The 14,500-nt window shown below is 48.2% G+C and overlaps 1 protein-coding gene across 2 annotated transcripts in view; it reads left to right on the top strand.

Annotated features, from left to right (window-relative positions):
• Positions 1–14,097, top strand: part of EMP2 (epithelial membrane protein 2) — a 55,171-nt gene extending 41,074 nt beyond the window's left edge. For both annotated transcript variants that reach the window (XM_058433958.1, XM_032144863.2), the window contains exons 4-5: positions 4,147–4,293; positions 9,127–14,097. In XM_058433958.1, the coding sequence (XP_058289941.1) occupies positions 4,147–4,293; positions 9,127–9,314 (335 nt within the window). In that variant the 3' untranslated portion in view covers positions 9,315–14,097. The remainder of the gene's footprint in view (positions 1–4,146; positions 4,294–9,126) is intronic.
• Positions 14,098–14,500: the final 403 nt, after the last annotated feature.

Consider the following 14,500-nt stretch of genomic DNA (forward strand, 5'->3'; position numbering starts at 1 on the left):
GATGGAGTTTCACCATGTTGCCCAGGCTGGTCTCGAACTCCTGGGCTCAAGAGATCTGCCTACCTCAGCCTAAAGGAGGAGGAGGAGCCACCATGCCTCTCCTAAAAAGTATTTGTTGTCTATTGGATATTCATTTACTGGGCATCCTGTCTTTGTGTCTGTTTTGGTTTGTTTGCCAAATCTGACAAGCCTATCAGGGAGCAAAGGAGCCTACTCCCTGGGTCCCAGATTCTCACACACTCAATAACAATATCCATCTTCATCATAAAAGCAGCAAAAATACCAGTAGAAGGCACCATTTACTTAAAGTTGACTGTGAGGCATGGGTCTAAGTCCTTTACATAGGTGAGCTCATAGCCCCATCAGGCAGGGACCATAGGCCCCATTTTAAGATGGGGAAACTGAGGCACAGAGCAGTTAAGTTACCCAAGGCCACATAGCCAGGAGCGAATGATGGCGGCAGGATTCCACTATAGATGTGACCAACTCTAAAGCCGGTGCCCTTAACCATGGAACACCATTGGTGCTCCCTTCCATCTTGTCTGTTATTCTATCATGCTAACCTCTGGCCCTGGGAATAGCCCTCCTTCCCTGTGCTCTGCAAGCCCCAGCTGTCGCCAGTGTGCAAGGCCAGCTGGGAGGGCTTGCTGAGCTCTGTGAATGTTTTTCCGAATCCTCTACCTGGGATTATTCACTTATTTTTCTTTAAAACAGGGGTTGGCAAACCACTGGCCAAATTCAGTCCAAGGCCTGTTTTTGTTTGGCCCGGGAGCTAAGAACAGTTTTTACATTTTTAAAAGTTGTTTACACACACACACACACACACACACGCACGCACGCACACACACACCCCTAAAAACAAAACAAAAAGAGCATTCGTCAAGAGACCATACGGTTCACAAAACCTAAAATATTCACTGTCTGTCCTTCTACTGAAAAAGTTTGCCAACTTTTTTTACTTTAAAAAGTTTACTTTTAAAATAGCCCACTTTTCTGTACGTAAATCTACTGTCTTTATTTCGTAGAGACAGGGTCTTGCTACGTTGCCCAGGCTGGTTTTTCATGCCTGGCTTCAAGTGATCCTCCCACCGTGGCCTCCCAAAGTGCTGGGATTTATAGGCATGAGCCTCCGTGCTCGCCCATAAATCTATTTTCTTTTTTTTTTTTTATTTGACTCAGGCTCTTGCTTTGTCACCCTGGCTGGAGTGCAGTGGTGCAATCACGGCTCACTGTAACCTCTGCCCCCCAGGTTCAAGTGATCCTCCCACCTCAGCCTCCCCAGTAGCTGGGACTACAGGTGTGTGCCACCACACCTGGCTAATTTTTGTATTTTCTGTAGAGACAGGGTTTCACCATGTTGCCCATGCTGGTCTTAACCTCCTGAGCTCAAGCGATTCTCCCACTTCACTCGCTTTGGCCTCCCAAACCATAAGTCTATGTTAAAGAGAACGTCACATCCCTCCCATGAGTGATAAACTAGTATCACTTGCCATAAAAGAACGGAAGCTTTCTGAAAATACTAGATTGAAAGCCCAGTGATGTTATCAAAGTCTGGTCACACTTCCCTCCTGAAGCCTCTAAGCCTGTTTCTGGTCCTTTTCATGTTAAAAAACAAACAACCCCAAACACCCAGATATTAGTGGGTATTTTTAAAGCGCAAAATCAGCTGGTGGAGAACTCCTCCTCGAGGTCCTTAGAGAAATCTATTTATTTATTTTTATTTATTTATTTTTTTGAGACAGAGTCTCACTCTGTCACCCAGGCTGGAATGCAGTGGCGCGATCTCTGCTCGCTGCAGCCCCCGCCTTCTGGGTTCAAGCCATCCTCCTGCCTCAGTCTCCCGAGTAGCTGGGATTACAGGTGTGTGCCACCACACCCAGCTAATTTTTGTATTTTTAATAGAGACAGGCTTTTGCCATATTGGCCAGGCTGGTCTCAAACTCCTGACCTCAGGTGATCCACCTGCCTCTGCCTCCCAAAGTGCTGGGATTACAGGCGTGAGTCACCGCACCCAGCCCTTAGAGGAATTTAAACTGAGCAGAGTGAGCAACCCTCTCATTCAGTGAATTTTTGTTGTTTTCCGTCCTCATTGGGTTCCACATACACCCATCTCAGGGGCTGCCTTGCGGGTACATCCTGCACCCCCTCCCAGCTTTAAGAAACCCTGTTCTAGGAACGTGTATTCATCCTTTCCCCCAAAGCCATGTTTTCCCCGTTTGCCCCATCATGGGTCACTTGTTGCTGAAAATACAGATTCCTGGTGCCCATTCCAGGACAATGGTAGCAGAATCTCCAGAGGGAGAGGCCTAAGAGTCTGTATTTTTAATAAGCAATCCCAGGTGATCCCTGGGATTGGGCAGATTTGGGAAGTACTGCTGTAAGCCAGAGGGTCACCGCTTGGGCTCCATGTTGGAATTCCCTCGGTGGCTTTACGAAGTCCTCGTGCCTGTCCTCAATGCCCGACTTTCTGATTTATTTCATCTCAGTAGAGCCTGCTGGGTGTTCTTTTTCTTTTTCTTTTTTAATGGAGTTATAATTTACCGACAAGGAAATGCAAGCTTCTTAAGGGCTCGGTTTGGTGGGTTTTGACAATTGTATAAACATCCATGTAACCACCATCCAAAAGAAGACAGAGAACATTCCCAACTCTCCAGAAAGTTCCTCGGGCCCCCTTCCACACAGTAGCCACCGCTTTCTGCCCCGAGGGCAACCACTTCTGACTTCTGTCACTAAAACTCACTTCCACCTGTTCCTGGGCCTCATGGGAATGGGGTCATGTGGTGTGTGTCCTAGTGGGGGAGCCGGTCAGACTCCTTTTACTCCCCATAAGGAATTGGGGGAGAGGCTAGATGCTCTCCAAGTAACCATAATTTGTAGCCAGAATGGATTAAATCCACAGCTCTAGACGTTTCATTAAGTACTTACCAATTATGTTCACTCCAGTGAGTTTTCAGGCAAAACTGCAAAATTGAAGGAAAAAAAAAGAAAGAAAAAGAAAAGGAAGGTGTGTCCTTAGATTTTCTGTGCAGCGTGGACGCTGTCCCCTCACCTTACGTTTTGGCCTCATCCTGGTGGTAACATTCAGCATTCAGCTCTTACACAGGACTCCCACCTTGCCTGCACCCTCTAAACCCCCTTACGTAGATGAGTTTACTGCCCCTTCCCAGCCCGATGAGGAAGGAGCTATTAGTATCCCCATTTTAGAGTTCAAGACCAGTGTGAGCAACATAGCGAGACTCCATCCCTAGAAACATTTTTTAAAAATTAGCCAGACATGCCTGTAGTCCCAGCTACACAGGAGGCTGAGGCAGGAGGATCACTTGGGCCCAAGAGTTCAAAGCTGCAGTGAGCTATGGCTGTGCCACTGCACTCCAGCCTGGGTGTCAGAGTGAGACCCTGTCTCAAAAAATATATCTATATCCCCATTTTACAGGTGAGGAAACTGAGGCCCACGAAGGTAACCCATGTGCAGGACGCCTTCCCTACGCCACATGGCTTTCTACACATAGCTTCACTGTGACCTGCCCCTATGTGACACCCTCCACCCTAGGCCTCCTTTCTCCACTGAAACTTCTCTATACTGAGCCCCAAACCTTCATACCCTAGCCTCTTTTAAGGCTGACCTGAAAAGAAAGGAGCTTTCCTCCTCTTTGTAAGTAGTGACTGTGAAGATCAGCCTCTGATACCTACAGGCTACTATGGAGTCCACAGAGCACTTCACAAGGTCACAGTCCCATGAGCCCTGGTCCATGAGAATCCCTCTCTAAAATCCCCATCCTGATTTCTTGAGTCAGAATCTACCGCGTTGGAACCTGAGGTTTGTACTTCAAAAGATCCCGCTGTCCATGAGCCAAGCATTTGGAATCTGTGACTCAGACCAGGAAGAATGCAGAGCAGGTGGTTCTTGCGTCGTCTTCCAGATGAGGGGGCCGAGGATTGTCTGGTCAAATGGACGCTGGAGGTGAAGGGCAGGGGGTCTGGAAGACTCCTTGGCTGCCTTTGTGCTCAGACCATGTAGACGACCGCCTGAACCCCTGCCTGTTTGCCTCCTGTCACCCCTACTCTGGAGCTGCCGCGGTCACTGTGCACCCCGTAGTGCCGGCTGGCCAAGGTCCTCAGTCCTGCGTCCCCGCCCTTCTCCCGCAGAGTACTCCACGCTGCAGGCGGTCCAGGCCACCATGATCCTCTCCACCATTCTCTGCTGCATCGCCTTCTTCATCTTTGTGCTCCAGCTCTTCCGCCTGAAGCAGGGAGAGAGGTTTGTCCTAACCTCCATCATCCAGCTAATGTCATGTAAGTACATCAATGGGCTTCCCTAACCAGGGGCTTTCTGGAATAAGCAGTCCCTTCCCAGCCACCAGGAGGGAAGCCAGGAGGAAGGAGGATTTGGAAAGGAGAAATTGGCAGCCGTGCGGTGCTGTGTGCCCGTGTGTGTTTGTGTGTGTGTATGTTTGTGGGCACATGCATGCTGTACCACAGTGGGACGTTTTATATTCGGGAGTTTGGATTGAGTTGGGAGTCCAGGGAAGGCATCCTGGAGATGTGAAGCCAGAGGTTCTGGAGGGTGAGTAGGAGTTGCTGTCGACAATGTTCTATCTCAATACAGAGAGGAGGGAACGGTGTCGTGGGTAGAGGGAACAGCATGACGGAAGCCCTGTGATGGGAGGGACAGAGGGCTGCCCAGTGGGGCTGGAGTGCATTGGGAAGTGAACCAGCAGGGCAGGCAGGGCCACGGCCCATGGAGTCTTGCAGGCCATAGAAAGGATTTGGGGTCTTTGTTCTAAGCTGATGGGAAGCCATCAATGGGTTTCAAGCTGGTGGGTGACAGAGGTGCCCACGTTGTGCCAGGCCTGTGCTGGCTGCAGGGGCTCAAGAGATGAACAAGGCACAGCCTCAGTCCTGGAGGAACTTGGAGGAAGCAGAGGTCTCAGAGCATTTTTTTCTGCTTAGGAATTTTAGCAAGGCTGAAGTCAGATCAGAAGTCAGAAGCCATGCCTTGGTCATTCGTTGTTTCTCAGTGACGATTTAAAGCTTTCTGATGACAAAACGCAGAAGTCCCTTCTAGGGTGCTTTCTGGTCAGGAGTTAACAAGTGGCTTGATGAAGGCAAGAAATCTGGGTGTCGGAGCCAACTTAGGCTGCTTGGCCCTAACCACTATTAACTACCACCTCCTTCCAGCCCTCCACCTCCCGGGCTAGGGTCAGGTCCAAACCTTCCATGCCCTCAGGATGACCCTGAGACGTGTCATCAGTGCAGTGCGGTGACAACTTGGTCTAGTTTGCCTGCGACCATCCTCTGTTTTAAAACTAAAAGTCCCGGCCAGGGGCAGGAGCACTTTGGGTGGCCCATGCAGGAGGATTGCTTGAGCCCAGGAGTTCAAGACCAGCCTGGGCAACATAGTGAGACCTCGTCTATACAAAAAGAAAAAAAATTAGCCAAGCATGGTGGAGCACACCTGTAGTCCCAGCTACTTGGGAGGCTGGAGTGGGAGATCATTTGAGCCTGAGAGGTAAAGGCTGCAGTGAGCCGTGGGGTGCTGTACCACTTGTATTAGTCCATTATCACGCTGCTAATAAAGACATACCCGAGACTGGGTAATTTGTAAAGGAAAGAGGCTTAATGGACTCACAGTTCCATATGGCTGGGGAGGCCTCACAGTCATGGCAGAAGACAAAGGGAGAACAAAAGGGCTTACGTGGTAGCGGGAAAGAGAGTGTGTGCAGGGGAACTCCCATTTATAAAACCATCAGATCTCATGAGACTTACTACCACGTGAACAGTATGGGGGAAACTGCCCCCATGAGTCTGATGTGCACCTGGCCCCGTCCTTGACCTGTGGGGATTATTACAATTCAAGATGAGATTTGGGTGGGGAGTGGGGACACAGCCAAACCATAGCACCACTGTACTCCAGCCCGAGGGATAGAGTGAGACTCTGTCTGGAAAAATAATAAAATAAAATAAATAGAATAGAATACAATATAAAATAAAAACACTGAAAGTCCCGCATCCTAGGAAACCCCAGTTCAGGGCAAAGTGGGGTGGTTGGTCACACTCAGCATCCCCTCCCCTTGGGGCACTTTTACTGGACAGCCAGGTACCACCCCTTCTAGGTACAGGCGGAGAATGAGAGTGTTTTCAAGTGCAAAAGACTCGGAGGGTCACTTGATCTGGAGAACCCCCCAAGTCCACCACAGTCCTTCCGGGGACCCTTCTAAAGTGCAGACTCCCAAGGCCCCAGCCTGCCCTCTTGAATCAGCATCGCTGGGTTAGAGCCTGGGGATTTGTACTCCTGTCCCCGAGCCAAGCGTTGGAGAGCAATGAGCCAGAACAAATGAGGCCTAAAGGGGGAACGCGACCCTCCCAAGGACCCCGGGCGAGGTAGTCACGAGGTGTCTGATCCCCCTCCTTTACTGTCTCTGTATCTGCCAGTTAGAGGCATGGACCCCCCACCCTTACCGACCCCATTAAAGGCAATTGAATCCTGTCATTTAACTTGGGGTGGGGGGACTTGGGTGGTTACTCTTGCCCGGGCTAAAGTGCAGTGGCGTGATCATGGCTCACTGCAGCCTCGGCCTCCAGGGCTCAAGCAATGCTCCCACCTCAGCCTCCCAAGGAGCTGGGACTACAGACATGTGCCATTATGCCTGGCTAATTTTTCTAGAGATGGGGTTTCACCATGCTGTGCGGGCTGGTCTCGCACTCTGCCAGCGTCACCCTCTCAAAGTGTTGGGATTCCGAGCATGAGCCACCGCACCCAGCTTCTGAAGTTTATTTTCTGTTCTTGTCTATGTTTGTCTGTTGATCTGTAAGGCCACTTGGTCAAAATTGATTACCCTAATATATATATTTGGGAATTTTATATATATATAAATTTTCATATATATGAAAATTCCCTCATATTTTAATATGAAAGTCACGTCTTCCCATTTTCCTTCCATAGCATCCCGTTATCCCCAACTCGTTTGGGCATTTTCTGGTCCAAAGACCTGGCCCTCCCTGTTCTGCTTCAAACTGCAGAGTGTTTAGATGCTGTACCAGGCACGGATCTTTAGACACAAGCAGCAGATACTCTAACTCATGTGAGAGATAGGATTCTTGGGGTGGCTTGCAAGAATCAAAGCATAAAGCTGAAAACCTAGGTCTTGGGAAAGAAGATCCAGACACCAGTAACTGACAGGCAGCGGCTCCAGGAAGGAGCTGTCGGAATCAAGGAACCCTGACAGGGTCACTGTTTAGATTCAGGTTTCCAGGAGTGAGAGTCTGATTGGCGGAGATTGCCTATGTGCTTGGCCCCTGGCCAGAGAATGTGTGAGCATCTTGAAGGATAGTCCCACCGAAACTGCCTGGCCAGGAGAGGGATAGGTTCCGCAAGGAAAACCACAGCACCTAACTTCATCTTAGCTCTAATGTCTGTAAATATTGGGACAGCAAATATTTCTTTTTTTATTTTTTGAGATAGGGTTTCGCTCTGTCGCCCAAGGTGGAGTGCAGTGGTGCAACCTTGGCTCGCTGCAACCTCCGCCTTCCAGGTTCAGGCACTTCTCGTGCCTCAGCCTCCCAAGTAGCTGGGACTACAGGTGTGCACCATCACACCCAGCAAATTTTTGTGTTTTTAGTAGAGATGAGGTTTTGCTGTGTTGGCCAGGCTGGTCTCAAACTCCTGGGCTCAAGTGATCTGCCCGCTTCAATCTCAAAGTGGTGGGATTACAGGCGTGATCCACCGCACCCAGCCGAGGACCACAAGTATTACAATTAGGGTGCTTTTGGCCTTTTGTAAGAGAAAATCGAATTAACTGTGACTTCAGCCACAAAGATAGTTACTATTTTTACATAACAACTACTCTGGAGGTAGAAAAGATTCCAGAGCTGATGTGGCAGCGTCAGCGTCAAGCACTTCCACTCATTCCGTCCTTCGATTCTGTCATCTTTAGTGTTGGTGTTGACCTCTTCGTGGCTCCAAAAAGTCTGCTGCAACTCCAGACATTTCATCCTGCCCTGACAATATTGAAAGCAGTCAGCAAGAGAAAGGAGAGCAATTTAAAAAAGCTTTCTCCTTCCTCATCTGTCTCTTTTCAGGCAGTTATATTTTTCTTTTTTTTGGGGAGGAAGTTTTCGCTGTTGTTATCCAGGCTGGAGTGCAATGGTGCGATCTCGGCTCACTGCAACCTCCGCCTCTTGAGTTCAAGCGATTCTCCTGCCTCAGCCTCCCTAGTAGCTGGGATTATAGGCACCCACCACCACGCCGGGCTAATTTTTTGTATTTTTAGTAGAGACGGGGTTTCACCATGTTGGCCAGGCTGGTCTCGAACTACTGACCTCAGGTGATCCACCCGCCTTGGCCTTGCAAAGTGCTGGGATTACAGGCATGAGTCACCGTGCCCGGCCCAGGGAGTCGTATTTTTCACTGAAGGTTTTCTGTGGTCAGAACTGGGATACATACTGACCCATCAGCTATAACCCGTAGCTATAGGAACCAGATTGCCTAGAAGAAGGTTGGCAAACTATGGCCCGTAGGTGAAATCTGGCGTGGCACATGTTTTTGTAAATAAAATCTTATTGTAACACTGCCACTATCATTCATTTTTGTATTGTCTATGCATGTTGTCATGCTACTGTGGCAGACTTGTGTGACTCTGGCCCACAGAAAACCTAAACTGCTTACTGTCTGGCCCTTTACAGGGTACGTCTGTGGACCTCTGGCTTAGACCAATTATGTTCACCCTGTGGGTTGGTGATGTGGCCTGCCCAAATAAAACCGGGTTTAGTTAGCAAGAATGGGAAGCAAAATAGCTACAGGGTAGGTGACAATATCCTTCCACAAAATATCAGTTGTAATTTTTCCAATAGGCTAAAATAAATACCTATTAATAATAAGAGCTTAAGGCTGCACGCGGTGCCTCACATCTGTAATCCCAGCACTTTGGGAGGCCAAGGCAGGAGGATTGCTTGAGCTCAGGAGTTCAAGACCAGCCTGGGTGACATGGCAAAATCCTGTCTCTACAACAAAATAATAATAAAGAATAAAAGCTGAAGTTTGTCTACAACTCTGGCCGTATGCCCCTGGGGTACCCAGGGTGCACTGTGGTCCATGATTTATTCAAAATTCACCTTTCTTCCTGACAGGTCTGTGTGTCATGATTGCGGCCTCCATTTATACAGACAGGCGTGAAGACATTCACAAGAAAAACACGCAGTTCTATTCTGTGACCAGAGAAGGCAGCTACGGCTACTCCTACATCCTGGCGTGGGTGGCCTTTGCCTGCACCTTCGTCAGCGGCATGATGTACCTGATACTGAGGAAGCGCAAATAGAGTCCCGGAGCTGGGTTGCTTTTGCTGCAGTACAGAATCCACATTCAGATAACCATTTTGTATATAATCATTATTTTTTTGAGGTTTTTCTAGCAAACGTATTGTTTCCTTTAAAAGCCAAAAAAAAAAAGAAAAAAGAAAAAAAGAAAAAAGAAAAAAAATCCAAAAGAGAGAAGAGTTTTTGCATTCTTGAGATCAGAGAACAGACTATGGAGGCTGGTATTCAGAACTGCTGCCCACTCAAAAGTCTCAACAAGACACAAGCAAAAATCCAGCAATGCTCAAATCCAAAAGCGCTCGGCAGGACATTTCTTAACCATGGGGCTGTGATGAGAGGAGGCGAGAGGCTGGGAAAGCCAGGTCTCTGGGGCTGTGCTTCCTGTGGGTTTCAGCTGCCCCAAGCCCCTCCCGAATCTCTCTGCTAGTGGTGGGTGGAAGAGGGTGAGGTGGGGTACAGGAGAAGAATGACAGCTTCCTGAGAGGTTTAGCCCAAGTTCCAAGTGAGAAGCAGGTGTAGTCCCTGGCATTCTGTCTGTATCCAAACCAGCGCCCAACCAACCCTCCGGTATCGGGGTGGGTCAGAAAAAGTCTCGCCTCAATTTGCCGACAGTGTCACCTGCTTGCCTTAGGAATGGTGATCCTTTACCTGCGTGCCAGATTTAGACTCGCCTTTAGGCAAAACCTACAGCGCCCCCCACCTCACCCCAGACCTACAGAATCAGAGTCTTCAAGGGATAGGGCCAGGGAATCTGCATTTCTAACACGCTCTCTGGACAACGCTTCAGATGCGTTGAAGTTGGGGACCATGGTGCCTGGGCCAGATTGGCAGAGCTGCCTCATAAATGCTAGGATGTCATCATGTGGAGATGGGGAGGTGAATGTAACCCCTACAGCAGTCCAAAACCTTGGCCTCCATTGCCACAGCTGTCTACATCTAGGGCCCCCAAACTCCATTCCTGAGCCATGTGAACTCATAGACACCTGCAGGGTATGGGGTATAGCGTCCTTCCCATTTTATCCCAGAAGGCCTCTCCCTTCTTGTCCAGCCCTTTATGCTACACCTGGCTGGCCTCTCACCCCTATTTCTAGAGCCTCAGAGGACCCATCCACCATTCATTCATTTATTCATTCGTCAGAATAAATCATGACTTGCATGCATGTGCCAGGCACAGGGGATACCCTCTCGAGACAGTCTCCTCCTAGGGCTCATGGCCTAGTGGAGGAGACAGATTAAAACTTAATTAGAAAAACTAGCTGGGTGCAGTGGCTCATGCTTGTAATCCCAGCACTTTGGGAGGCCAAGGCGGGTGGATCACCTGAGGTCAGGATTTCAAGACCAGCCTGGCCAAAATGGTGAAACCCGTCTCTACTAAAAATACAAAAATGACCTGGGCATGGTGGTGCATGCCTGTAATCCCAGCTATCAGGTGGCTGAGGCAGGAGAATCACTTGAACCGGGAGGCAGAGGTTGCCGTGAGCCGAGACCGTGCCACTGCAGTCCAGCCTGGGTGACAGAGCAAGACTCCATCTCAAAAAAAGAAAAAAAAGAAACTAATTACTGTGATGGAGGCTGCAAAGAACACCACTAAGAATTCAAAATCAGCTGGGTGCGGTGGCTCACGCCTGTAATCCCAGCACTTTGGGAGGCTGAGGCAGGTGGATCACAAGGTCAGGAGTTCAAGAACAGCCTGGCCAACATAGTGAAACCCCGTGTCTACTAAAAATACAACAAAATTAGCCAGGCGTGGTGGCAGGCGCCTGTAATCCCAGCTACTTGGGAGGCTGAGGCAAGGAGAATCGCTTGAACCTGGGAGGCAGAGGTTGCAGTGAGTCGAGATTGCACTGCTGCACTCCAGCCCAGGCAACAGTCTGAGACTCCATCTCAAAAAACACATATAAAATAAACTAATTCAAAATCGAGGCCTGTGGCATGGGAGGGAGCCTGCTTTACACACGCCTATTTTTAAATGCTCCTGGAGGCATTTAGGCATTTAGATCAGTCTAAATATAGCTCCATTCAGTTCGTGCAGATGACATTTATTGGGCAATACCTGTCTGTGTAACACCCAGAAAACACATCTGTGGAGGGGCCCATGGTCCCAACAGTAAATGTGTGAGAGGGTCCCGTAGAGCTGGAGTTTTCAAGCTTCAGGGGTTCCCGTGCCGCTTAGGACAGGCCAAATGATTTCCAGGTGATTTTAAGACTGTGCTGAGAAATAGGGCTTTTGGGGCCTTGTCCTTTGGGATCAAAGCATGATGTGCTGTGTGGCAATGCAGGCCACCCAGGAACCATCCCAGGAGACAAGCTCTTTGCACGTCATTGTCTTTTTCTGCTTACGTTGGAGCAGGATGCTGGGGGCTGTCCTGGGATGGGGTGTGGGACCTTGTGCTAGTTAAATACTTTTGCGCTTGACCTTCTGCTGAGTGGAGTGATGGTTTGCCATCAGCTCAGTTCCAGTGGAGCTGAAGAGACATCTGGTTTGGGTAGTTTTAGGGCCACCATGGGTATCTCTTCAATGCAGAATTGGCTCTTTCCATCTACTCTTTCATTCATTTGTTTTTGACAGATAGTATTAAATGTTTACCATGTTCCAGGCACTGTGAGGCTCTGAAAATACAGGGGTGAGCAAATCCAGATATCCTCCCTGCCCTCATGAAGTTTGGAGTCTATGAGATAGGACCCCCTCCCTATGGAGAAGCCACCAAATGCAGTACAGGGTGACCTGGGGCCAGAGACAGGACAAATGTCACCTCCTCACATTTGTCAGGAGATCCTGTCCATGAGATACTGTCACTAGTCATATTGTGGGCAAGAATGTGGCTTACACCCCTAGGGTTAACAGGATGCCAGCCAAGCTCATGGAGGAAGCTGAATCTTAAGTTCCCTTGAAACTTTCTACCTTGGTGGCTTTTCTATAATTTTCTTTTTCTTTTTTTTTTTTTTTTTTGAGACTGAGTTTTGCTATGGTTGCCCAGGCTAGAGTGCAGTGGCACCATCTTGGCTCACCGCAACCTCTGCCTCCTGGGTTCAAGTGATTCTCCTGCCTCAGCCTCCCGAGTAGCTGGGATTACAGGCATGTCCCACCATGCCCAGCTAGTTTTTGTATTTTTAGTAGAGTTGGGGGTTTCTCCATGTTGGTCAGGCTGGTCTCGAACTCCCGACCTCAGGTGATCCGCCCACCTCAGTCTTCCAAAGTGCTGGGATTACGGGCGTGAGCCACTGCACCCGGCCTTCTATAGTTTTCTGGTAGTCACAATGGAAACAAACAAAACAGCTTAGAACCAGAGATCGACCCCCTCAAGCAATACATCAATTCCCTTCCCAAGAAACGTCAGGGCTACGGGAGTATCTGTGTTGAATGCAGTCTGAAATGATCCTGTGGATTTTCCCGGCTGGTTGCCACTACCGTACAACATTCAGTGCCCACATCCACCTGCGCCATTAAGCTTTTTGGAGACATGAGAGATGCCTCTTCCCTGCTGTATGACAAGCGTTTGGGAAGTTGGAAAGAAATGACAACATCAGGGAGAAAACATCCAAGCTTCTTACCTGTAGGTAGAATCAGGCCTCACTTGGTGCTTATTACCAGTTATTCAAGAACAATAACAACAACAAAATTAGTCGACATCCAAGAAGCAAATATTAGGACCAAAGATAGCATCAACTGTATTTGAAGGAACTGTAGTTTGCGCATTTTATGACATTTTTATAAAGTACTGTAATTCTTTCACTGAGGGGCTATGTGATGGAGACAGACTAACTCATTGTGTTATTTGCATTAAAATTATTTTGGGTCTCTGTTCAAATGAGTTTGGAGAATGCTTGACTTGTTGGTCTGTGTGAATGTGTATACATATACCTGAATACAGGAACAATGGAGACCTCCTCACTCCCACACACTCTGCTGTAGTTTGCCTGCTTTTGTGCACACCCCTCATGAACAGGCTGGGGCTCTAGGACGCTCTGTGTTCACTGATGATGAAGAAACGTAGAACTCCAAGCCTGTTTGTAAACACAGTGGCCTAGATAGAAGCTGTATCATAGTTTAAAATCTGCCTTGCGGGATGTTACTAAACTCACTAATAGTTTAAAGGTTACTTACAATAGAGCAAGTTGGACAATTTTGTGGTGTTGGGGAAATGTTAGGGCAAGGCCTAGAGTTCATTTTGAATCTTGGTTTGTGCTTTTAGGGTAGTTAGAAACTTTCTACTTAATGTACCTTTCAAATAGTCCATTTTCTGTGTTTTGTATAATCTGAAACTGTACATGGAAAATAAAGTTTAAAACCAGATTGCCCAGAGCAAGACTCTAATGTTCCCAACGGTAATGACATCTAGGGCAGAATGCTGCCATTTTGAGGGGCAGGGGGTCAGCTGATTTCTCATCAAGATAATAATGTATGGTTTTTACAGTATGTGATTGATAAATGGACAATTTATCACTGGACAATCTCCCTCTGCTTCTTTAATGGGGCCAGCTTTGCAGCCCTGCAGCCTAGGTAGTCCCACACAATTCCATGCATCCAAGGCCCCCATGCTTGGAGAATGATCTGCTAGTGCCATTTGAAATTATTTTATATATTTCTTGTAGAGACAGAGTCTCGCTATGTTGCCTACGCCGGTCTAGAACTCCTGGCCTCAAGCGATCCTCCTGTCTCGGCCTCCCAAAGTGCTGGGATTGCAGGTGTGAGCCACTCACTGTGTCCGGCATAAAGTAGAACATTCTTACAAGAAATAAATATTTCGTAATCATGGAGAAGAATGCTCCTAAAATGTACGTATTCGTTCATTCATCCACCCATTCATTCATTCTTTTATGGAGCGGGGGGTCTGTTGCGTATGCCGGTTTTGAACTCCTGGGCTCATGTGATCCTCCCACCTTGGCTCCCAAAAGCACTGAGATTGCAGGTGGGAGCCACTGCACCCGGCTTTAAAGTTCTTCATATTTGAACAAGCAGCCCCATATTTTCACTTCTCAGGGATCCCCACAAATGACTGATCCTGTTCGTTTTTTTAACCTTCCTGTTCATTGTCACTAGATCATGTTCTTTCATTTCATTTGTATTTAATAAAGACCTCTGCTTTAAAAGATGAGGTCATGATGGAATGAGACTATTTTCTACCACATACTCTGCTGAAAACTGAAAAATTCAGACAGAGAAGGAGGGAGAGAGAGAGAGAGAGAG

This window comes from Hylobates moloch, unplaced genomic scaffold (genome assembly GCF_009828535.3).
Source record: "Hylobates moloch isolate HMO894 unplaced genomic scaffold, HMol_V3 SCAFFOLD_23, whole genome shotgun sequence".
Classification (NCBI taxonomy): domain Eukaryota; kingdom Metazoa; phylum Chordata; class Mammalia; order Primates; family Hylobatidae; genus Hylobates; species Hylobates moloch.